The 26,284-nt window shown below is 46.2% G+C and overlaps 1 protein-coding gene across 2 annotated transcripts in view; it reads left to right on the top strand.

The window, feature by feature from the left end:
* The first annotated feature begins 1,005 nt into the window (after positions 1-1,005).
* The window catches only part of TWF1 (twinfilin actin binding protein 1), a 61,068-nt gene continuing 35,789 nt past the window's right edge, over positions 1,006-26,284 (top strand). Inside the window, exons 1-3 of one of the 2 annotated variants that reach the window (XM_073573231.1) lie at positions 1,006-1,185; positions 19,191-19,268; positions 20,872-21,050. In XM_073573231.1, the coding sequence (XP_073429332.1) occupies positions 1,161-1,185; positions 19,191-19,268; positions 20,872-21,050 (282 nt within the window). In that variant the 5' untranslated portion in view covers positions 1,006-1,160. The remainder of the gene's footprint in view (positions 1,186-19,190; positions 19,269-20,871; positions 21,051-26,284) is intronic. The other variant, XM_073573230.1, reaches the window with a different exon arrangement.

The following is a 26,284-nucleotide window of genomic DNA, read 5'->3' as shown; positions in this document are numbered from 1 at the left end:
GCAGCATTATATCGGGCACTCTGCTGGCAGTGTTATGGGGGCAGTCTGCTGGCAGTGTTATGGGGCACAGTCTGCTGGCAGTGTTATGGGGCACAGTCTGCTGACAGGGTTATGGGGCACAGTCTGCTGACAGGGTTATGGGGGTAGTCTGCTGGCAGCGTTATGGGGCACAGTCTGCTGGCAGTGTTATGGGGGACAGTCTGCTGGCAGCGTTATGGGGGACAGTCTGCTGGCAGCGTTATGGGCGAGTGCTGGCAGCGTTATGGGGGACAGTCTGCTGGCAGCGTTATGGGGCACAGTCTGCTGGCAGCATTATATCGGGCACTCTGCTGGCAGTGTTATGGGGGCAGTCTGCTGGCAGTGTTATGGGGCACAGTCTGCTGGCAGTGTTATGGGGCACAGTCTGCTGACAGGGTTATGGGGCACAGTCTGCTGACAGGGTTATGGGGGTAGTCTGCTGGCAGCGTTATGGGGCACAGTCTGCTGGCAGTGTTATGGGGGACAGTCTGCTGGCAGCGTTATGGGGGACAGTCTGCTGGCAGCGTTAAGGGGGACAGTCTGCTGGCAGCGTTATGGGGGACAGTCTGCTGGCAGCGTTAAGGGGGACAGTCTGCTGGCAGCGTTATGGGGGACAGTCTGCTGGCAGCGTTATGGGCGAGTGCTGGCACTGTTTGTGAAGAGACACTCTGCAGGTACAGTTTATTGATGTCTGTCTGCAGCATGGTTTATGGGGTCACTCCTCTGACAATTAGAGGTCATGCAGTTATTGAAGGTATAGTGGTCATTAGCGTTATAGGCAGGGTACATTTCTGTTACAACTTGTGCCAGCAGCAAGCCTGCCTAAACAGTCGGGTGTTTGCCTTTGCAGTGGACATTTCCCTCTGCTGCTAGCCAGGGGGTCCCAAATCCCTGTGGTGATAGACTTGGCTCTTACGTAATGCAGCCATAGCATGCTTGTAGCTCCGGCGTTGTTCCACTAGAGGCCAGTATAACCAGCGTGTGTAATGCCCAGCTCTCCACTGTAGGGCGTGTACCCGGTGCCGGTGTTAGAAGCCGGCTTTGTTGCCCAGCAACCAGGCCGATGACGTGTATCCCGCTGGAGCCGGCTCACCGCTGTCACTTCCTGGTTGAGGTTCGGGAATTATTGCACAGTCCTTACCATGTCTCACCAGACCGGCATCCAGGGTGAGTACTACAGGGGCAGCATGGGGCAGAGGCGGGGAGCACACATCCCTAATAGATGCTGTACGGAGAGGAGTGTGATTCGCTAGTGCTGTTATAGTGTGAGGGCATAGAGAAGAGCTGCCATGTGAAGGCCCACTACAGGGTGCCCTGTACCCCTCCACCTGGGCACACCTCTATACAGTGCCCACTGCAGGGTGCCCTGTACCCCTCCACCTGGGCACAACTCTATACAGTGCCCACTGCAGGGTGCCCTGTACCCCTCCACCTGGGCACACCTCTATACAGTGCCCACTGCAGGGTGCCCTCTACCCCTCCACCTGGGCACACCTCTATACAGTGCCCACTGCAGGGTGCCCTGTACCCCTCCACCTGGGCACACCTCTATACAGTGCCCACTGCAGGGTGCCCTGTACCCCTCCACCTGGGCACAACTCTATACAGTGCCCACTGCAGGGTGCCCTGTACCCCTCCACCTGGGCACACCTCTATACAGTGCCCACTACAGGGTGCCCTGTACCCCTCCACCTGGGCACAACTCTATACAGTGCCCACTGCAGGGTGCCCTGTACCCCTCCACCTGGGCACAACTCTATACAATGCCCACTACAGCGTGCCCTGTACCCCTCCACCTGGGCACAACTCTATACAATGCCCACTACAGCGTGCCCTGTACCCCTCCACCTGGGCACACCTCTATACAATGCCCACTGCAGCGTGCCCTGTACCCCTCCACCTGGGCACACCTCTATACAATGCCCACTGCAGCGTGCCCTGTACCCCTCCACCTGGGCACAATTCTATACAATGCCCACTGCAGCGTGCCCTGTACCACTCCACCTGGGCACAACTCTATACAATGCCCACTGCAGCGTGCCTGTACCCCTCCACCTGGGCACACCTCTATACAATGCCCACTGCAGCGTGCCCTGTACCCCTCCACCTGGGCACAACTCTATACAATGCCCACTGCAGCGTGCCCTGTACCCCTCCACCTGGGCACAACTCTATACAATGCCCACTGCAGCGTGCCTGTACCCCTCCACCTGGGCACACTTCTATACAATGCCCACTGCTGTGTGCCCTGTACCCCTCCACCAGGGCACACTTCTATACAATATACTTATTCCAAACAAAGGAGAACAGTTATATTCACCCGAAAGGTACTAAATCATAATTTATTTAAGTAGACACACTAGAATCATATACCAAAAATAGACTACTTAAAAACCAAACTTTACCAAAGTGTTGTTCAATTAGACAATTTTTATTGATTAGAGACACCAACAAAAGATTTATTTAAAAAGTTTTTTTTTAAAAAAAAAAAAAGCATATTAGAGGAAACAGGTCAACATACATTATCAAAATATAGTAACCATGACCAGGCCATATAATATCTCCAAAAACTTAAAAACAGTTGATATAACCATATATAATAAAATTCCAGTGCTCATGTGCAGACTGTTGCTAATATACTATGCTAATAATATACCAAGTGTCACCATATTCTAATTATAAATAGATCCATAAAGTGCATAGTCATTTTTAATATAAAGTAAATCTAGATCATGATAATAATATAAGATAAATCTGAGTCATGATAAACAAGGGTTAATTTAACCGACCTGGATACATGCTGTGTATGTAGACGCTGTGACCTCGCACTCCAACGCGCGTTTCACACGCTTGCTTCCTCAGGGAGTGATGCGCATACTCCGGTGCCAGACTCAAACCCCCCCCCCCCCACCCCCCCCGGCCTCCGGCAGAAAGGGACAGTGCTGGACACAGGGAAGAAAGGTGAATATAGATGAAAGGGGGGTGAGGGGACCATGCATACCACGAAAGGGGGGTGAGGGGACCATGCATACCACGAAAGGGGGGTGAGGGGACCATGCATACCACGAAAGGGGGGTGAGGGGACCATGCATACCACGAAAGGGGGGTGAGGGGACCATGCATACCACGAAAGGGGGGTGAGGGGACCATGCATACCACGAAAGGGGGGTGAGGGGACCATGCATACCACGAAAGGGGGGGTGAGGGGACCATGCATACCACGAAAGGGGGGTGAGGGGACCATGCATACGACAAAAGGGGGGTGAGGGGACCATGCATACCACGAAAGGGGGGTGAGGGGACCATGCATACCACGAAAGGGGGGTGAGGGGACCATGCATACCACGAAAGGGGGGTGAGGGGACCATGCATACCACGAAAGGGGGGTGAGGGGACCATGCATACCACGAAAGGGGGGGTGAGGGGACCATGCATACCACGAAAGGGGGGTGAGGGGACCATGCATACGACGAAAGGGGGGTGAGGGGACCATGCATACCACGAAAGGGGGGTGAGGGGACCATGCATACCACGAAAGGGGGGTGAGGGGACCATGCATACGACGAAAGGGGGGTGAGGGGACCATGCATACGACGAAAGGGGGGTGAGGGGACCATGCATACCACGAAAGGAGGGTGAGGGGACCATGCATACCACGAAAGGGGGGTGAGGGGACCATGCATACCACGAAAGGGGGGTGAGGGGACCATGCATACCACGAAAGGGGGGTGAGGGGACCATGCATACCACGAAAGGGGGGTGAGGGGACCATGCATACCACGAAAGGGGGGTGAGGGGACCATGCATACCACGAAAGGGGGGTGAGGGGACCATGCATACCACGAAAGGGGGGTGAGGGGACCATGCATACCACGAAAGGGGGGTGAGGGGACCATGCATACCACGAAAGGGGGGTGAGGGGACCATGCATACCACGAAAGGGGGGTGAGGGGACCATGCGTACCACGAAAGGGGGGTGAGGGGACCATGCGTACCACGAAAGGGGGGTGAGGGGACCATGCGTACCACGAAAGGGGGGTGAGGGGACCATGCGTACCACGAAAGGGGGGTGAGGGGACCATGCGTACCACGAAAGGGGGGTGAGGGGACCATGCGTACCACGAAAGGGGGGTGAGGGGACCATGCGTACCACGAAAGGGGGGTGAGGGGACCATGCGTACCACGAAAGGGGGGTGAGGGGACCATGCGTACCACGAAAGGGGGGGTGAGGGGACCATGCGTACCACGAAAGGGGGGGTGAGGGGACCATGCGTACCACGAAAGGGGGGGTGAGGGGACCATGCGTACCACGAAAGGGGGGTGAGGGGACCATGCGTACCACGATAGGGGGGTGAGAGGACCATGCGTACCAGGATTGGGGGGGTGAGGGCTCCATGCATATCATGATGGGGATGAGGGGGTACCATGCATACTACGATAGGGATGAGGGGGTACCATGCATACCAGGATTGGAGGGTGAGGGGACCATGAATACCAGTATATGGATAAGGGGGTACCATGCATACCAGGATTGGGGGGGTGAGGGTACCATACATACCAGGATACGGATCAGGGGTACCATGCATACCAGGATTGGGGGGGTGAGGGTACCATACATACCAGGATACGGATCAGGGGTACCATGCATACCAGGATAGGAATGAGGGGTGCCATGCATACCAGGAAAGGAGGGGGGCAGCACATACCAGGATGGGAGACCATATACCAATAAAAATGCTCGCCACCCGGGCATAGAACAGGTTCATAGCTAGTATTTTTATATGGCACTCTCTGAACAGTTACTGTATACCCGGTTTGTGCCTATTCCGATAATTACTTTTGAATTTTATAACTTAAAAGGCCCATTCTGGAAATAAAAACTCATTTTATTCACTAAAGGCTCGAAGTTTAAAATAAAGCAAGAGTACAGTACTCAACGTGTGTGTTTCATAGCAGTGGTCATGGGCACCAGTGGCATGTGTATAAGCCAAAATAGACCGTCAGTACAGTACAGGCTTTCCCACATTCGTCACCGGTATAGATTAATCAGCAATTCAATAGGGAGACGTGAACAAGTGACACTAGTGATATCTGACCCTGAAGCACCAGTGTAACCGTAGCCTCGCTGCCAACAAGGCTTACTACTTAGTAATACGTCCCCTGCTGTCACATTATACTGCTATAGTATGGCAAGAATGAATTGACATGTTCTTTATTGTATGTGACTCACTGTAGGATCGCTCTGTTATGCACTGTCTGTAAGAACAAGAAGCCGGAAACCGGGGCACTTGGTATGGGAGGCAAAACACATTCTTCATTGGGAGAGATCAGCATGTTGCAGAGATACATAATATTACTGGCTGCTTGCGCTTGAGTCCATCCCGAACCTTGGTAAAGGCCTATGTCTTGTAGGACTAGAGAAGGACAAGTGCATTGACATATTGTCTTGCAAAAGTACTCACCCCCTTAGCATTTTTCTTGTGCAACCTGGAACCATGCCTGCTTGGCCCATAGGGGCTGGAACTGTGCCTGCTTGGCCTATACTGACTATCTCACTTACAACTCCTCATACTCTGTAATTGTGTAATGTAAATGGCTTAAGCAACCAACTTGTCCAAAAATGCTTGTTTGTCACGCATTGCAAAAAAACAAAAAACAAACAAATACATTGTGCAGTGTAGATGGAAATCATGGGCTCTTAATACAGTGGATGACATTCAGCAAGTGATTAAATGATCAAAAAATTTTTTTTTTTGTCACAATAAAGGTACAGTGTAAATGCTTGTCTGCCATCCAGTATATATTCCAATGATATCATGAATCCCTTGCACAATTTTGTACTTGTCTAGATATTCCTTTATACCTGTACATCTGTGTGAGATTGTTCTGGGGCTTGGATTATAGCCCAGTATACAATTGCTTCTTACTAAATTAGAATATCATCAAAAAGTTAATTTATTTCAGTTCTTCAATACAAAAAGTAAAACTCATATAGAGTCATTATGAACAGAATAATCTATTCCCAGTGTTTATTTATGTTAATGTTGATGATTATGGCTTACAGCCAATGAAAACCCAAAAATCATTATCTCAGTAAATTAGAATAATTAACAAAGAACACCTGCAAAGGCTTCCCAAGTGTTTAAAAAGTTCCCTTAGTTTGTTTCAGTAGCTCCACAATCATGGGGAAGACTGCTGACTTGACAGATGTCCAGAAGGCAGTCATTGACACACTCCACAAGGAGGGTAAGCCACAAAAGGTCATTGCTAAAGAAGCTGGCTGTTCACAGAGTGCTGTATCCAAGCATATTAATAGAGAGTTGAGTAGAAGGAAAAAGTGTGGTAGAAAAAGGTGCAAAAGCAACTGGGATAACCACAGCCTTGAAAGGATTAAGGCCATTCAAAAATTTGGGGGTGATTCACAAGGAGTGGACTGCTGCTGGAGTCATTGCTTCTAGAGCCACCATACACAGACGTATCCAGGATATGGGCTACAAGTGTCGCATTCCTTGTAGCAAGCCACTCATGACCAATAGACAACGCCAGAAGCGTCTTACCTGGGCCAAGGAGAAAAAGACCTGGACTGGTTGCTCAGTGGTCCAAGGTGTTGTTTTCAGATGAAAGTAAGTTTTGCATTTCATTTGGAAATCAAGGTCCCAGAGTCTGGAGGAAAAGTGGAGAGGCCACAGTCCAAGCTGCTTGAGGTCTAGTGTGAAGTTTCCACAATCAGTGGTTGGTGAGCTATGTCATCTGCTGGTGTAGGTCCACTGTGTTTTATCAAGACCAAAGTCAGTGCAGCCGTCTACCAGGAAATTTTAGCGCACTTCATGCTTCTCTCTGCCGACAAGCTTTTTGGAGATGGAAATTTCATTCTCCAGCAGGACTTGGCACCTGTCCACACTGCCAAAAGTACCAATACCTAGTTTACAAACAACATTATCACTGTGCTTGATTGGCCAGCAAACTCGCCTGACATTAACCCCATAGGGAATCTATGGGGTATTGTCAAGAGGAAGATGAGAGACACCAGACCTAACAATGTAGATGAGCTGAAGGCTGCTATCATAGCAACCTGGGCTTCCATAACACCTCAGCAGTGCCACAGGCTGATCACCTCCGTGCCACGCCGCATTAATGCAGGAATTGATGCAAAAGGAGCCCCGACTAAGTATTGAGTGCATTTACTGAACATACATTTCAGTAGGCCAAAAGTTCTGATTTTAAAATCATTTTTCAAGCTGGTATTATAAAGTATTCTAATTTACTGAGATAATGAGTTTTGGGTTTTCATTGACTGTAAGCCATAATCATCAACATTAACAGAAATAAACACTTGAAATAGATCACTCTGTAATGACTCTATCTAATATAGGAGATTCACTTTTTGTATTGAAGAACTGAAGTAAATTACGTTTTTGATGCTATTCTAACTTATTGAGTAGCACTTGTATATGCCTTTCGGGATTGTAATGTTCTGCTCTGGCACCTGCTTCCATACACTGAATGTATATGCTGGCACATGCCAGAGTGATAAATCGGGCACTAATGAATGCAGCCTGTAATAGGTTAAACAAATATTAAACTGGTAGTAGTAATTCTGCCTCATTGTTCACAGGGTTAATATGAAGTGTTCTGGGACCCCAATATGGCAGCATTGTCCCATTCACGTGCATAGGCGGTCGTCACGAAGTGTACGGCAGGGCAGATAGACCGCGCGATGTGCTTATATACTGGTGCCATTTCTTCAAGCCAACAGATGATCCCGGAGCAGGACCAGCAGTACTCCTCTGATCAAGGCGCCAGCTTTCCATCCCTTTCCAACTAGAGTTCATATCACTGCTCCCTTTTTTCCCATGCCCTAAATTTGAGGAATCTCCCACATAGTCTTGTGCGACAGTTTTAAACATGTAATCAGATGATTGTAGGGAATGAATCGGCTTTGTAGGTTATTAATAGCTGCGTTATTTTCTATAATGATATGGTAAATGTCATTCATAGTACAAGCCGTGTCTTAGCTGTGAGAAATCTAAATGCTGCAATGTTGGCCAATATTGACATCGGCTTTTCTTCGAAGCTTCTGAATCAGACTTTACCCCTCCTCAGACCTTTACTCTCCGCGTCCATCCTCCCGCCCCGTCTGCACAGTCCATCTGTGTTCCATGTAAACACAGCACAATGCTCTTTGCATTCCAGCGAGTGTCATTATGCTCCAAGACCTGTGAGTCTCTCCTAATAGGGAAGAGATGAGGGTTCTGTGTGGACATACATCATATAGAGTATGATGGGTAGAAGCATACCCTATCCTTGTTGTATAATGGACCCAAAATCGTTATGCAGAAAATGGCCAAGAAGGGCGGGGAATCAAGATATTACAGAACTGATACTAGACGATTGGAGCAGGGTAAGGAAATGCAAAATTAATGAACATTGGCAGGAAACCTACTTTAAACCGATGCGTGCCGCCTTGTATGCTTGCAACATACTGCCTTCCCTTAAGGGCCCTTTACACATAGCGATATCGCTAAAGCGTCACCGATTTTGTGACGCAGCAGCGATATCACTAGCAATATCGCTACATGTGATACTCACCTCTGACCGGCTCCCCCGCTGGCTGTCGCTGAGATCTCGTGCGAGATTGGCCTGGTCCATTTCTTGTCGTCGGCTTCCTGCTGGCGCCGACGAGCGAGCCATGGACACGGGCGGAAGACGGTCACCCTCGCCACGACAGACAGGTAAGTACGACCGCCGACCGCTGCTGCATCGCTGGTGAGATCGGCCTGTTTGGCAGCTCACTAGCGATCATTTAGTGATGCACCAGCGATCCTGACCAGGTCGTATCGTGGTCGGGATCGCTGGTGCATCGCTAAATGTAATGGGGCCTTAAGTTTTAGGGAATTTAAAGAGGTTGTCTTTAACATTGATGACTCATCCTTACGTTAAGTCATGAATGTCTGATTGGTGGGGGTGCATCACCCAGCTCCCACGACAATCACCTGTCCCACCTGTCCCAGGTGCTGGCGGAGGGCGAAACTACTACTTATGTAGCTGCTCCATCTACTGGTAGTGGCTGCGGCCGGGTACTGCACATCTTCCCTTTCTTCAAATCAGTTCCAGCCCCTGCCAGAACCTAGAACAGCTAATCGGCGGTGCGTGCTAAGAGTTGCATTCCCACCGATCAGACATTGATGACCTATCCTATTACAGTAGTGAACAACCTCTTTAAATGTCATGGTGGAATGCATTGTGAGATGTAGATGCCTCCCCTATAGGGTTCTGTTTGCATGACAGGTGTTCCTGATGTATTTTATTATCCGGATCATATATTCCAGCAGTCTTCATATTTACTCATGTATATAATGTGACATGATTAGATGGCAGAACTCCTAGTTCCATTTTGTGCAATGTGCAACTTTCTTTGATACCTCAGGTTTGAAAATACGGGAATCAGATTTACATTTGTTTTGTTCATATTTTACTTTAACACTATTAAAAAACAAGATTTAGCTAAAAAACCATGAAAGCATAATAAAACCTTCAAAACCTCATCATGCACATTATGGACCCAATTCAGTCAAGTTTTTGGCCATAATTCTGGTGTACGAAGGTGGAAAAAGTCCAATTTTGGCTCAACTTTTAGGCTGAACTAAAATCTTGTGAATTTTGTCATTCTCTGGCCATTATCACCCAGCGCCAACAAAGTGGGCAGAGCTGTAGCGTGGAAACTTCTGATAGTCACGTTCATGATGAGTAGCAGCGTTCCTTACACCACAGTCAGGGACTGGAGTAAGATTTGTGGCGAAGCACACTCTACATGTCAGGTGCCTCTGATTCTTGCGCGTCTTAATCAATTAGGAATGTCTGACTCCAGCAGACTCCCATCATCAAGACCAACATTGTTCAATCAGGGCTTGTGTTCATACTCTGCTCTCTTCTGGCCCTTTTCATCTTTTGATATTTTTGAATGATTACATGCGCACATCAGTGCAAGTATTGCACTTATCTACCATTCATTTGAGAGGAAGATAGCGGCCACTGCAGGTACAGATATTGCCAAATGTAACTACACAATAGGTAGGCACAAAAACACTGAACTTTAGGAAGGCAAACTGTGACCAGCTTAGAGATGCCCTTAATTTGGTGGACTGGGACAATGTCCTCAGAAATAAGAATACAGATAATAAAGGGAAATGTTAAGAACATCCTTAATAGGCACTGTAAGCGGCTTATACCTTGTGGGAATAAAAGGAAAAGAAATAGGAAAAACCCAATGTGGCTAAACAAAGAAGTAAGAGGGGCAATTAACAGTAAAAAGAAAGCATTTAAACTACTAAAGCAGGATGGCACTGTTGAAGCTCTAAAAACTATAAGGAGAAAAATACTTTATCTGAAAAACTTATTAAAGCTGCCAAAAAGGAAACAGAGAAGCACATAGCTAAGGAGACTAAAACTAATCCCAAACTGTTCAACAATATCAATAGTAAAAGAATCAAAAGTGTAGGCCCATTAAAAAATTGTGAGGAAAGAATGGTTGTAGATGACGAGGAAAAAGATAATATATTAAACACCTTCTTCTCCACAGTATTCACGATGGAAAGTAAAATCCTAGGTGAAATGCAGAGAGACAAAGAAAACCCTGTATTAGGGTGTGTGCACACTGCGGATTCTGCTGCGGTGTACAGTAGCATTCTCAGGCTGGTTTCACATTCGCGCTTTTTAAGCGCACGCACGGCCGGGGGTAGCTCCGCCCCCGAGCCGGCTCTCTGACCGGCGTGCCCGCCCCTTCCTTGTAGCGCCACCTCCTAGCGCACAGCGGCGCCTGCGATCGGCGCACCCTATCTTTAGCATAGGGTGCGCAGGCCGTGCGCTAGTTGCGCTTTGACCTGCGCTGCGCACTTTTGACGGTGCGCCGTGCGCGCCAAAATCAAACTTTTCGGATTTTGGCGCGCACGGCGCACCGTCAAAAGTGCGCAGCGCAGGTCAAAGCGCAACTAGCGCACGACCTGCGCACGATCTGCGCACCCTATGCTAAAGATAGGGTGCGCCGATCGCAGGCGCCGCTGTGCGCTAGGAGGCGGCGCTACAAGGAAGGGGCGGGCACGCCGGGCAGAGAGCCGGCTCGGGGGCGGAGCTACCCCCGGCCGTGCGTGCGCTTAAAAAGCGCGAATGTGAAACCAGCCTAAGCTATGGAAAAAAAAACCACTGTGCAGACGCTGCAGAATTTTCTGCGCGGATTTGCTGCGGTTTCAAAACCGCAGAAAGAATTGACATGTCAATTCTTTCTGCGGATTCCGCTGCGGTTTGCCATCTCCTCCATTGTGGAGATGAAAAACCGCAGGTAAAACCGCAGGTCTTTTGACTAATCTCTATTATTGGTAAAATATTTGAAGGGTTTCTGAGGGATGTTATTCTGGATTATCTCAATGAGAATAACTGTTTAACGCCATATCAGCATGGGTTTATGAGGAATTGCTCCTGTCAAACCAATCTAATCAGCTTTTATGAAGAGGTAAGCTTTAGACTGGACCAAGGTGAGCCAATGATCGTGGTATATCTTGATTTTTCCAAAGCGTTTGATACCGTGCCACACAAGAGGTTGGTACACAAAATGAGAATGCTGGGTCTGGGGGAAAATGTGTGTAAATGGGTAAGTAACTGGCTTAGTGATAGAAAGCAGAGGGTGGTTATAAATGGTATATTCTCTAACTGGGTCGCTGTGACCAATGAGGTGCCGCAAGTGTCGGTGTTTGGACCTATTCTCTTCAACATATTTATTAATGATCTGGTAGAAGGTTTACACAGTAAAATATTGATATTTGCAGATGGTACAAAACTATGTAAAGCAGTCAATACAAGAGAAGATAGTATTCTGCTACAGATGGATCTGGATAAGTTGGGAACTTGGGCCGAAAGGTGACAGATGCGGCTTAATGATAAATGTAAGGTTATACACATGGGAAGAAGGAATCAATATCACCATTACACACTGAATGGGAAACCACTGGGTAAATCTGATATGAAGAAGGACTTGGGGATCCTAGTTAATGATAAACTTACCTGGAGCAGCCAGTGCCAGCCAGCGGCTGCCAAAGCAAACAGGATCATGGGGTGCATTAAGAGTTCTGGATACACTTGATGAGAGCATTATACTGCCTCTGTACAAATCTCTGGTTAGACCGCACATGGAGTACTGTGTACAGTTTTGGGCACCGGTGCTCAGGAAGGATATGATGGAACTAGAGCGGGTACAAAGGAGGGCAACAAAATTAATAAAGGGGATGGGGGACTACATTACCAAGAGAGATTAGCAAAATTAGGGTTTAGTCTAGAAAAAAGACTGAGGGGAGATCTAATAAGCATGTTTATGTATATAAGGGGATAATACAAATATCTCTCCATCGATCTGTTTATACAGAGGAAGGTGGCGGTCACAAGGGGACATTCTCTGCGTCTGGAGGAGAGAAGGTTTTTCCACCAACATAGAAGAGGATTCTTTACTGTTAGGGCAGTGAGAATCTGGAATTCCTTGCCTGAGGAGGTGGTGATGGCAAACTGAGTCGAGGGGTTCAAGAGAGGCCTTTATGTCTTCCTTGAGCGTAACAATATTGTATCTTACAGTTATTAGGTTCTTTATAAGGACGTAGATCTGGAGATTTATTCTGACGGAATATAGGCTGAACTGGATGGATAAATGTCATTTTTCGGCCTTGCTAAAGGGCATGTCACACTAAGAGATATCGCTAGCAATATCGCTATAACTAGTGACGTTATAGCGATATTGCTAGCGATATCGCTGTGTGTGATACTTACCTACAACCCGCTCCCCCGCTGGTTATCGCTGATCGCGCGAGAACGTCCAGGACTGTTTCTCGTCGTCAGCTTCCTGCGGCGCTTCCTGCTGTGACGACGAGCGACGAGCGTGGACGCAGGCGGGAGGACGCAGGATCGCCTGGTGTGACAGGTAAGTAGCGGCCCCCGTCCCCAGCGATGTCGCTGGTGAGATCTGCCTGTGTGGCAGCTCACTAGCGACCACTTAGCGATGTACCAGCGATCCTGACGGCGTCATATCGCTGGTCGGGATCACTGGTACATCGCTAAGTGTGACAGTACCCTAACTGTCACTGTGTTATGTTAACATGCCATCTCCATAAGTTTTCTCAGAAAGTTATCTCTCTCACTGGACTAAGATAAGGTAACACTACAAAAGCCATCGACTGATCTCAAAGTAGTGTCCGATTTCTGATTACACTTTTCCGCTCTCTGATGTTCCAGTGCTGTTATCTGTGCTCTTTTAACTATTTATTTTACTCCTTTGTATTCCGCCATTAATTCCACAGCGCATTACAGATATTATCACATCTGTATTGTGCGCAAGGTAGTGTTCGAAGCTATAGTGTGTCTCCCCACATGATTTTTGTTTCTGGCCAGTGCTGGTTATTAAATAAAATCCATTTATATAGACTTGGCACACACCAAAAAGATTCTGATGCAGAAAGGTGGTTTTAATGAATTGCAGTACATACATACAGACGTTTCGGTCTAGGACCTTCATCAATGCACAATAAGTTGTACTGTGAGCTCTTAGTGACTGGGCTTTAAGGGGGACACCAATACTGCAAGGAGGCACCTGCGGCCATCCCACGTGGTTCTATATAACAAGTGGACGCAGTATCCGCCGCGAATCCACCCTTGTATGTACTGCAATTCATTAAAACCACTTTTCTGCATCAGAATCTTTTTGGTGTGTGCCAAGTCTATATAAATTGAAGTTCACGGATTGGGATCCTACTTGTCCACCACCTCCGGTTACCAGGGTTGTGCCAACGGTTTTGTTCTTTTAGTGCTGGTTATTGGACCCATTCTGTTATGATGTTGATGACCTAGTCCATGGCTAGGTCAGGAAAAGTGATGGGCGAACCTGTGGATGTTCGGGTCCAATGGATTCGGCCAGACATCTAAGAAAAGTTTGGTTCAGGTACCAGAGCTGTACCCGAACCTGAACCCCATTCAGATGATTGGTGGGCCCGAATTTCTATTTTTTGCTATACTGTCATCAGCATTACAGCGCAGCAAACATGGGATCTGATTGGCATAAGATCATTACCGCTAGTCAGAGAGCTGCGGCTCCCACGCTGTCAGATAACAGCATGAGCCAACAGCTGTGACCGGCGCTAAAAAGGTTACCTTCGGTCAAATGCATCAGCTGATGAGAATACTACTCCCATCAGCCTATACCTTCTTTCACTGTTAACAAGGAGAGCAGGTGCCATTGATGGGAGTATTTATAAGCCGGCCCCTGTGCTATAAATAAATAGTGAGTGGAATTGGGTCGGGAAAGAGTCGTGGCAACACGCACTCGTCATATTCATGACTGTGGCATTAATTACACCACATTTTACTCCAGGCCCCACGAGGCACCCACGGAAGTGCTAGCCAATTTTCAGACAGATTAATTAAGAAGCTTGTGTATCTTAATGAATCAATAGCGTCTGACTTTAGCCCATCTCCTCATCATGATGAATCGGGGCCCCTGTAAGTATTGAGTACTAACATTCAAAATATTATGGAATCGGGATCTGGGGCTGGGTGAGGGCTTTATTGCCGCCAAGCTGATTTGTTTATTGATGCCATTCTGAGGTAGATAAGATATTTTGATCACCTCTTATTGCAATGTTGCGGCAACCAAAATCTTAATTATGGCGGTTTTTTGTTCATTTTTACTCCATATACCAATTAGATCAAGCGTTTGAGCTCAGCATTTTTTCTTTTTTACTTTTAGGCCAGGTGCCCACGATCCGGAATTAGCAGTGCTTTGCCTTCACTGCTAGTTCCGAATTTACCACATTCAATACATTTCTATTGATGTAATTTCTCTTGCAGAGACTAGCGTCTCCGCAAGATAAATTGACATGTTGCAGTCTTGATAGACGCGCGGGGGATCCACAGGTGACCATGCACGCATAGTGGACATGGGATTCCTAGAAATCCCATCCACTATGCTGTAACATCTGGCCGCATAAATACGCAGCGTCAAACCCGCATCAGTTCGTGATTGTGGGCATGTACCCTTAGGGTGTGTGCACACGCTGCGGATTCTGCTGCGGTTCCACAGCGGTTATGGCTTCTGCGGGTCCGCAGCAGTTTTTGCTGCGGTGTACAGTACCATTATTCCCTATGGGAATAAAAATCCGCAGTGCAGCGCGGTGCGTTTTTTCTGTGGTTTTGAAACCGCAGAAAGAATTGACATGTCAATTCTTTCTGTGGATTCCATTGCGGTTTGCCATCTCCTCCATTGTGGAGATGTAAAACCGCAGGTCTTTTGACCTGCAGATTTACCTGCGGATTTTACAGAATCTGCACGGCCAAATCCGCACCCCATTCTGCAGCATGTGCATGTAGCCTTATAGTCTTAGTAGACTTTGATCTTCTGATCGTTTGTGCTACACATAGCAGGGCTTTAATCTGCCTGAAACACTGCGATTGGCTGTTCATAATTGAACAGCCAATCGCAGCGATCGTAGTTGCGAGGGGATCATCGCCACCCTCCGGGATGACTATTTCACTAGCTCAGCTCCAAGATGGCACTGGAATTTTAACACTGCAGTTGCGATGCCATATTAATGATCTGATATATCCATGTGTCCAATGTCGGTAAGTACCATTTGACCATGACGTATGGATACATCCAGTGTCGGGAAGGGGTTAAAGGAATCATCCTCCAACAGAGGTGGCAACCTCCCTAGTACCACAGTGTATAGTGTGTATCATGGTCTCCTATGAATCACAGTCCATAGCAAACCATTGGTACCTTGCGATCACGGCGTGGGGGAGGGCAATGGGAGCTGGTGTGCACATTCCATTTAAACACTGATGTCAGATATTGACAGTGGCATTTAAGTAGTTTACCACAGCAATCGGTGCTCGGCTTCTCTCCTGGAGCCCACTGCTCACAGCTTCTTGCTTTGCACAGGTGCAGTGCATTCCTGAAGATTGGCAGTTTCATTTAATTCAGGAGAAATTGTGTAACAAATTACGGGGTCTGTTTTCACGTATTATCCATTGTGAAAATTACAGATTTTGTCCTAAAACAACATTTTTGTGTGAAAAACTGAAAATTTTCAAGATGACAACATGTCAAATTCTATGTCGTCAAAATGCTCACTATAGCCCTGGAAAAAATCCTTGAGGGGTGTAGCTTCCAAAATGGGGTCACTTGTGGGAGGTTTCCACTGTTTAGGCACATCAGAGACTCTCCAAACGTGACATGATACCCACAGACAATTCCATCAGCCTGGGTTCCAAAACTTCACTCTTTTCCAGTTTTTCCCCCCATATATGAGCTTTCTGCGTACTGTGGAGAAATTGCACAACAAATTTTGGGGTCCATTTTCTACTATTACCCTTGTGAAATTAAAAATTTTGGGGCTAAAAGTACATTTTTGTGGGGAAAAATATGTGGTTATTTTTTTTCTCCTGGCTCTACATTACAAAGACCTTAAATTTAGATACATTCCTTGAGGGGGGTCTAGTTTACAAAATGGGGTCACTTTTGGGGTTTTTTATTGTTTAGGCACATCAGTGGCTCTCCAAATACGACAGCCATTTTTTGCGTTCAAAAAAAATCAAACGGTGTTCCTTCACTTCCAAACAGTAGTTTTCCCCCCACATATGGGGTATCGGCGTACTCGGGAGAAATTGCAAAACAAATTGTGCGGTCCATTTTCTCCTGTTGTGCTTGTGAAAATAAAAAAAATTTGGGGCTAAAGTTAAAATTTTGGTGAAAAAGTAAAATGTTCATTTTTTTTTTCCCTTCCACATTGCTTTAGTTGCTGTGAAGCACCCAAAGGGTTAATAAAGTTGAATGGGATTTTTATGACTTTTTTTATATTTTGTTGGAAAAATGAGAAATTGCTGATCAACTTTTAACCCTTATAACTTCCTAACAAAAAAAATGTTTAAACAATGATGCAGGTGTAAAGTAGACACGTGGGAAATATTAACTTTTTTGTGTGGCTCTCTGGTTTAAGGGAAGAAGAGTATTAGTTTAAGAATTTGCTAACCCTGCCATATAACACAGGGGCCTATGTTTTATCAGATATCACTTTTCCCTATGGGGTAGTGCAGATCTGTGATTAGCTCATGCTGATTCGTCGTGAGAAGACAATCACAGCATGCTACAAGTGCGTTCGAAAATCGGATCGCCCTTCCCATACAGGTTTGTGTGCATGTGAAACATCGGTCTTAGTTCGGATGTCATCCGATTTCATCTGAGTGCAGTCCAATAACCGCCGACAAAAGCATGGGATTTTATCGGGGTGTAGACCTTTTACATCCACGGTAAATATGGAACCAGGAAGAATAGATAGTACTTGCTTAAAGGAGATAAGGGCAAAAACAATTACTTTCGATAGAGTAAAAGGCTATAAAGCGTCAAGAACACATACACATTCTTTGCATTCTTCTAGTTGGAAATGAGGACCAGGAACCCATTTTCTCTTATTTTGCAGAGAATCCTCTTGATATTACCCTTATGAAAGGTTTCGCTGACCTGTTGGTAGATACGAAGTTGATTATGGCTATTTATGTCTAAGGGATGGCTAGCTTTTCACTAGTCCAAACGCTACTTTGCTAAACGGTAAGAACATATTGCATTAAGAGACCTTTAGTATATACTAAATACATACATGTATTTGGGTAAACTTCCTGTCATATATGTAGTGTATGAAAGTGAAGTCATAAGCTAACGGTTATGTATTGGAGAGGCTCAGTCATAAAGGGTTAAGAAGTTGAACTGACTTGCCATCAGTCACACTTGGCAAGCTTTTAAACAGAGGAAGTCGGTAGAGGACTTTGTACCAGTGTTACTCTACTGCACCCGGCTAGTGAGTATATTGTGTGTTCATGACTGCCAGTGCAAATATGGGCCATTTGTAGACCACTTACTTGCAATGTCTTCTCCAGTGCTGACGTACTTGTGTAATCGAGTGACACTAACCCCAATTTGCAGATGTTACACTTGTAGGTTGTTTCTACAGCTCTGGCAAGACCACTGCAAAATGTTCAGTTTGTCTGATTTTTCTCTTTCCAGGTATATTTTTGAGTAAAATATACATTGTTGTTTTATTCTATAAACTACTGACATGTCGCCGAAATTTAAAGCTAGAAATTTTGTATTTATTTGCAGCAAATGAGAAATGGTCAAAATAACAAAAAAAAGGCAGTGCTTGCAGACCTCAAATAATGCTAAGAAAACAAGTTCATAATCATTTAGAAGCAACAATACTAATGTTTTCACTCTGGAAGAGTACAGAAATCAATATTTTGTGGAATAACCATGATTTTTAATCACAGCGTTCATGCGTCTTGGCATGCTTTCCACCAGTCTTTTCATACCATAAGATACGTGCGCCTATAGGAAAATGCTTGTCAGCCACCATCAGTGGGCTGAGAGGAGCCGCAGGGGATCTGCCTGAATGTCTAGTCACCCATGCGGCTATTAAGTGTGTATCTCTGCAATGATCCTACAGCCAGTAACTGATACATGCTGCCCATGTTCCCGGTAATTTCATAATCGACCCATACTGCTAGATGGCAATGGTGGTGGGTTGCCAAAGCAACAAGCCGTAAACTAAAAAAAAAAAGTGTTAATTACATAGAAATGGTTAAATGCCGCCATACATATTCCACTGCCATCGGCTGAAAAATGCTTCATCTATTAGTTTGCCCGAATTTTGGCCTCGTTTCCCAGACCCAGTGTTCATCTGGTTGAGCGCTTATGTGTTCTCTACGAGAAAGACACTAACAAACCTTCCTGCCGGTGGCTTATGTTCTGGAGAATAAAATGGTCTCCAGTCCGATATTGGACATGCCCAATGGCCATCACCCCATACATATTAGATTGTCATCGAACCCATCAATATCGGAGGATAGGGCTGACGTTAATCTATTGTGTAGGTGGGGCTCAAAAATGTTAATAAACCTGTAAATTGCAAAGGTGCTTGATTTTATAGGCGCTATCCAACAATACCGATCCATGAGGATGGGAATATCCCTTTAGGAGGTTAATTGTGCCACATACTTTGTGCTGTCACTGATTCTTTTCAGAACCTGTTCGCCTACATTGAATGTGTTCTCGATATTCTCAAGCTTCTGACCGATTTTATTTTCACCCACAGCGAGTGAAGATGTTCAAGAGACCTTCGCCAAAGCTAGAAATGGCAAATACAGACTACTGAAGCTGGACATAGACGATGGTTTGTAATGCTCTTTATTTTATTTGGACAGCACGTCTGGGCTCCAGATCGGTGGCAGGAGAAATTACAATATACTTTTGTTTTTGTGTTTTATGTGTCTATTTGCAGCTTGTTTACTTGTGTTTTTTTTTACAATGAGCAGGAGCACATCAGAAGCAAATAACTCTATTTTATTGTGCATAATTTACCAGCGCTCTGAACACACCCGGCAGTGTAAACAGTGGAGGTTTTATGCTCTCGGCTACTTGTGTATTATGTGTGTGTGTATATATATATTTGTATATTTGTTTCCATGCATGCATAAGTGCAATTTCCCCTCTACTCTAGTACCATGGAAGATAAAACATCTGAGCGCCTGCCGAGCAATAAAGGAATGTGTTATGTGTATGGGGAATAGAGTGGAGGAAAACTTGTACTATTAAATTGCTCCAGACAACCGCTGCTGTTTCAGATCTGGCTACAAAGACCTGCAAAAAAGCTCCTGATTTTATAAGGAGATAGAGGCTGACTGCTCATGTAGTATAGAGAATAGGCAAAAATGGGGAAGCTGCTTGGGACCCCCACAATGATGTCCGTCTGCCCTAATTACAGCATCTGAACAGGAGGTATCGCTGCACAATCCCTTTATGTACGTGGCCTTAGCTACTGCTCGTTACAGACGGAAAAAACTTTTTCCAGCCATATGTGCTTCCTATATAGGTCAAGTCAAGATAAATGCCTAGGTTAGAATCATAATGTAGACCAGAGACCCTGATTCCAGGGATCTATCACTTACTGAGCTGCTTGCTGTAGTTTTGATAATATCATGGTGATTAAAGAGTGATTTTTATCATTTGTGGACTAGTAATGCTGCTGCCATGTAGTTCTTAAAATTTCATGTTTTTGTGTAACTCCACCCCACCACGGATTGGCAGCTTTCTGCCTATGCACAGCGTACACAGAAATCTGCCATTCAGTGATATGGGGCTGAGCATTCACACCTACACACAGCTTAGCATTCAGAGAACTGGTCGATCTGCAGCAGAGAAAACAGGAATTTTATCAAAACTGCAGATAGGAGACCAGTAAGGCTAGTTTCACATTAGCGTTGGGAGGCGCAGCGAACGCTCGCTATGAAGCTCCGTCCCCTGCCGCGCCTCCTCCATCAGCTCCGCCTATGGGCACATGCCGTTGCATGCGTCCTGCGTACCCTATTTTTATCATTGGGTACGCAGGCCATGCGCAGGTATGCTTTTGCTGCAACATACATCCTTTTGACGGTGCGCCGGCCGCACCAAAATGCAACACGTTGCGTTTGGCGCAGATCGCCACACCGGCAAAAGCATACCTGCGCACGGCCTGCGTTCCCAATGCTAAAGATAGGTAGCAGACCGCATGCAGCAGCATGCGCCCATAGGCGGAGCTGACCGGAGGAGGGGCGGCAGGGGGCGGAGCTTCACTGCGAGCATCCATTGCGCCTCCAATCGCTAATGTGAAACCAGCCTAAGTGACACATAGCTGGAATCTAGGTCTCTGCCCCTACATTATGCTCTTCTCAGATGGGGTAGCAAAAACCTTGAGATAAATTCCCTTTAACCTGTCTGGTTCTTTAAATTGTTCACAGAGGAACTGATCGTGAGCACCAGCGAAGAGCCAGCAAGTTCCTGGGACCAAGACTATGACGACTTCATTCTGCCGCTGTTAGAAGATAAGCAGCCATGTTATATTCTGTACCGGCTGGATTCTCAGAATGCCCAGGGCTATGAGTGGATTTTCATTGCCTGGTCTCCAGACTACTCTCATGTAAGTGTGGCGAGGCATAACCGCCGTCATTTTCCTTTTGATGTTCAGTATCCAGTTTCCATGAACCTGAATTGCGGGTTTTTCCTACTTTTCTCCTTCGCCTCATTGGGGGACACAGGTACTGCAGTGTATGCTACTGCCGCCTGGAGGCTGACACTAAGTGAAAAAAAAGAGGTTAGCTCCTCCTCCACCGTATACACCCTCGCCCCGATTGCGGGCGGAAACCAGTTCATGCTTAGTGTCCGTTGGAGGCACACGTCTGTTTTTTTTCTCCAGATTTCTTTTTTTTTTTTCTTTTTCCCTTTTTCTATGAAGATGAGACAGGGGCGACGGACCCTATTGAAAGGGTCCGATCTCCCCAAACCAACAACGGGCGATCACGTGTGAGTGTCGCCTCCACGTATCCTCTCCCACAACGTGGGACATGATGCCGGACTTAGCCCTGACCACCCCTAGGTATTGAAACCATGGGCTGTACAGAGGCACCAGCATAGTCCGTGCGGCCCCCACTGCTCCAGCAATGCTTGATTGCGGTGCTGCAAGGCGGCGGACGGTCCCTTTCCTCACCCCTTGAAGGGGTTAGATGGAGCTAGGGTGCCTGCACCTTCCTATGTGTGGCCCACCTCCCCTCTACCTGAGCTGGGAAGCTGAAGCATCGTCACGGAGGGGATGGCCTGGGAGGGCTCCTGCAGCAGCGTCCACAGGGCTGGAGCCCTTAGCCTTTTCATGTCGGGCAAAGGTAGCCCCCCGTCACTCATGGCGGCATGTCCTGGCGTCCGGCCACGTATCTTCAGCTGGCGGTCAGTGGCGTCCCCCCCCCTCCCCCTCGCGGGCAGACGCTGAAAATCCAGCCCGCGGCTTCGGCCGTGGCCTGGGCGGGAGCCGAAGAAATTGAGCTCCCGGCTTCGGACCAGCGCTAGGCCTCAACCGAAAGTACCGCCCAGGATGCCTCTTCTTCTGACAGCCCGCCCGCAGCTGAGGCGCGCGCTTCTTTGAGTGGAGCAACACCCGGCACTTCCAGGACACCTGGGGGGCACAGGACTGGGGTAAGTGCTGCACCCCAACCCGAGAGGCCACGTTATGGGTAAGCAAGGAGTGTTCCTTCTCTCCCCCCCCAGCAGGCTGCAGTACTGTCCCTGGCAGATGCAGCATCTCCGAAAAAAGAGAAGACGCACGCGTTCCTATCCGATGCATGCATCTCTTGACAGGCCGCTTTCCCGTGGGCGCAGAGCAAGCGATTATGCGAAGCCTGTGATACCAAACGTGCCCAGGAGCCCTCCCCTGTGACCGAGCCCGGTGTTCCAGAATGGGCCCTATCACTGTTGCAGTCTATGGCGTCACGAGAGCAATCTGGTCCATTCGCACCCCAGATAGGGGCAGGGATAGTGGCTCGCCTGTCTTGGAAGGGTCCTCCACCTCACAGGAGCCTCCGGCCTGCAGGGGCCGCTCTCACTCCAGGCAGACGCGGGGGGGAACCGAACCCACACTGCGTCTCCCGGCCCGTCCGGTGCCTCGGCATCCGTGAGTTCTACTTCTCGCTCTCCCTCACCAGCAGTCAAGAGCGAGCAAATTTCAGATTATGACTCGGACGAACCCCTGGATCTAAGTACCCCGGGGTGTCGAGAAACTGTGGACAGCCTCATCGAAGCCGTCAATCAGACTCTGGGGATTGAGGATGATTCCACCCTGGCTTCAGGCCATAAGGTGTCATTTAACCCTGTCACCCCTAAGGGTGGTTTGCACTTTCATGACCGGGCCAATTTTTACAATTCTGACCACTGTACCTTTATGAGGTCATAACTCTGGAACGCTTCTATGGATCCCGGTGATTCTGACATTGTTTTCTCGTGACATATTGTACTTCATGTTAGTGGTAAAATTTCATTCAAATAACTTGCGTTTATTTGTGAAAAAAATGGAAATTTGGCAAAAATTTTGGAAATTTCGCAATTTTCCAACTTTGAATTTTTATGCCCTTAAATCACAGAGATACGGCACACAAAAAACTTGATAACTAACATTTCCCACATGTTTACTTTACATCAGCACAATTTTGGAACCAAAATTTTTTTTTGTTAGGAAGTTATAAGGGTTAAAAGTTGACCAGCGATTTCTCATTTTTACAACACCATTTTATTTTTAGGACCACATCACATTTGAAGCCACTTTGAGGGGTCTATATGATAGAAAATACCCAAAAGTGACACCATTCTAAAAACTGCACCCCTTATGGTGCTCAAAACCACATTCAAGAAGTTTATTAACCCTTTAGGTGCGTCACAGGAATTTTTTTGAATATTTAAAAAAAAAATGAACATCTAACTTTTTTTCACAAAAAAAATACTTCAGGTTCAATTTTTTTTATTTTACCAAGGGTAACAGGAGAAATTGGACTGCAAAAGTTATTGTGCAATTTGTCCTGAGTACGCTGATACCTGATTTGTGGGGGGGAACGACTGTTTCGGCGCATGGCAGAGCTCAGAATGGAAGGAGCGCCGTTTGACTTTTTCAATGAAAAATTGGCTGGAATTTAGATCGGACGCCATGTCACGTTTGGAGAGTCCCTGATGTACCTAAACAGTGGAAACCCCCTACAAGTGACCCCATTTTGGAAACTAGAACCCCCAAGGAACTTATCTAGATATGTGGTGAGAACTTTGAACCCACAAGGGCTTTACAGAAGTTTATAACGTACAGCGGTACAATTAAAAAATCATATTTTTTCCACAAAAATGATCTTTTCACCCCAATTTTTATTTTCCCAAGGGTAACAGGACCCTAAAAGTTATTGTGCAATTTGTCCTGAGTATGCTGATACCCCACATGTGGGGGTAAACCACTATTTGGGCGCATGGCAGAGCCCGGAAGGGAAGCAGCGCCATTTGACGTTTTTGGCTGGAATTGAGATCGGACACCATGTCGCGATTGGAAAACCCCTGATGTACCTAAACAGTGGAAACCCCCCATAAATGACACCATTTTGGAAACTAGACCCCCCAAGGAACTTATCTAGATGTGTGGTGAGCACTTTGAACCCCCCAGTGCTTCACAGAAGTTTATAACGCCCGGGCGTGAAAATAAAAAATTCATATTTTTTCCACAAACATGATCTTTTAGTCACCATTTTTTTTATTTTCCCAAGGGTAACAGGAGAAATTGAACCCCAAAAGTTGTTGTCCAATTTGTCCTGAGTAAGCTGACACCCCATATGTGGGAGAAAACTACTGTATGGACACACGTCAGGGCTCGGAAGGGAAGTAGTGATGTTTTGGAATGCAGACATTGATGGAATGGTCTGCGGGTGTCATGTTGCCTTTGGAGAGCCCCTAATGTACCTAAACAGTGGAAACCCCCCACAAATGACCCCATTTTGAAAACTAGACCCCCTAAGGAACTTATCTAGATGTGAGGTGAGCACTTTGAACCCCCAAGGGCTTCACAGAAGTTTATAATGCCAGGGCATGAAAATAAAAAAATCGTATTTTTTCCACAAACATGATCAATTAGTCCCCAATTTTTTCATTTTCCCAAAGGTAACAGGAGAAATTGAACCCCAAAAGTTGTTGTCCAATTTGTCCTGAGTACGCTGACACCCCATATGTGGGAGAAAACTACTGTATGGACACACGTCGGGGCTCGGAAGGGAAGCAGTGCCATTTTGGAATGCAGACTTTGATGGAATGGTCTGCGGGTGTCATGTGCGTTTGGAGAGCCCCTGATGTACCTAAACTATTGAAACTCCCAACAGGTGACCCCATTTTGGACACTAGACCCCCCACGGAACTTATCTAGATGTGTTTTGAGCACTTTGAACTCCCAAGTGCTTCACAGAAGTTTATAACGCTCGGACGTGAAAATAAAAAAATCATTTTTTTCCACAAAAATGATATTTTTGCCCTCAATTTTTTATTTTCCTAAGGGTAACAGAAGAAATTGGACCCCAAAAATTGTTTTGCAATTTGTCCTGAGTAGGCTGATACCCTACATGTGGGGGTAAAACACTGTTTGGGCGCATGGCAGAGCTTGGAAGGGAAGGAGCACCATATGACTTTTTCAACTCAGAATTGGCTGGAATTGAGATCAGACGCAATGTTGCATTTGGAGAGCCCCTGATGTGCCCAAACAGTGGAAACCCCCAATTCTAACTCCAACCCGAACCCCAACACACCCCTAACCCAAGCCCTAACCCTAGCCCTAACCCTAGCCCTAACGGAAAAATGGAAATAAATACATTTTTTTAATTTTATTATTTTTCCCTAACTAAGGGGGTGATAACGGGGGGTTTGATTTACTATTTATGGCGGTTTTTATGTTTGGCGGCTGTCGCACGCTAAAAGACGCTTGTTATTGTAAAATTAGTTTTTGCATCACCACATATTGAGAGCTATAATTTTTCCGTATTTTGACCCACCGAGTCATGTGAGGTCTTATTTTTTGCGGGACGAGTTGACGTTTTTATTGGTACCATTTTAGGGCACGTGACATTTTTTGATCGCTTTTTATTCCGATTTTTGGGACTCAGAATGAACAAAAACCAGCGTTTCATGAATTTCTTTTGGGGGAGTGCGTTTACACCGTTCCGCATGCGGTAAAATTGATAAAGCGTTTTTATTCTTCGGGTCAGGACGGTTACAGCGATACCTCATTTAGGTCTTTTTTTATGTTTTGTCGGTTTTATGCAATGAAAACTATTTTATATAAAAAATAATTATTTTTGCTTTGCTTTATTCTGCGAGCTATAACTTTTTTATTTTTTCGCTGATGCTGTGTGGTGGCTCGTTTTTTGCGGGACAAGATGACGTTTTCAGCGGTACCATGGATATTTATATGCGTCTTTTTGATCGCGCGTTATTGCACTTTTTGTTTGGCGGTATGATAATAAATCATTATTTTTTGCTTCGTTTTTTATTTTTATTTTTTAAGGGGTTCGCTAAAGGGGTTAACTAATGGGACAGTTTTATAGGGCGGGTCGTTACGGACGCGTCGATACCTAATATGTGTACTTTTATTGTTTTGGTTTTTTTTATTTTCAAAAAATGAATTTATTGGGGAATATTTTTTTTTTTTTTTTTTTTACTAATTTATTTGGCGATTTTTTTTTTTAAATTATTTTTACACTTTTTTTTACTTTATTACATAGTCCCAGGTGGGACATCACTGTCCTGTGACAGATCGCTGATCTGTCACATCACAGATCACTGTGACAGATCAGCAATCTGTCACAGGCAGTGCAC

The sequence above is a fragment of the Dendrobates tinctorius genome, unplaced genomic scaffold (assembly GCF_039654945.1).
Source record: "Dendrobates tinctorius isolate UK_male_01 unplaced genomic scaffold, ASM3965494v1 ptg000035l, whole genome shotgun sequence".
Classification (NCBI taxonomy): domain Eukaryota; kingdom Metazoa; phylum Chordata; class Amphibia; order Anura; family Dendrobatidae; genus Dendrobates; species Dendrobates tinctorius.
The sequence above is the reverse complement of the archived record's forward strand: the minus strand, read 5'-3'. Positions and strand labels throughout refer to the sequence as shown.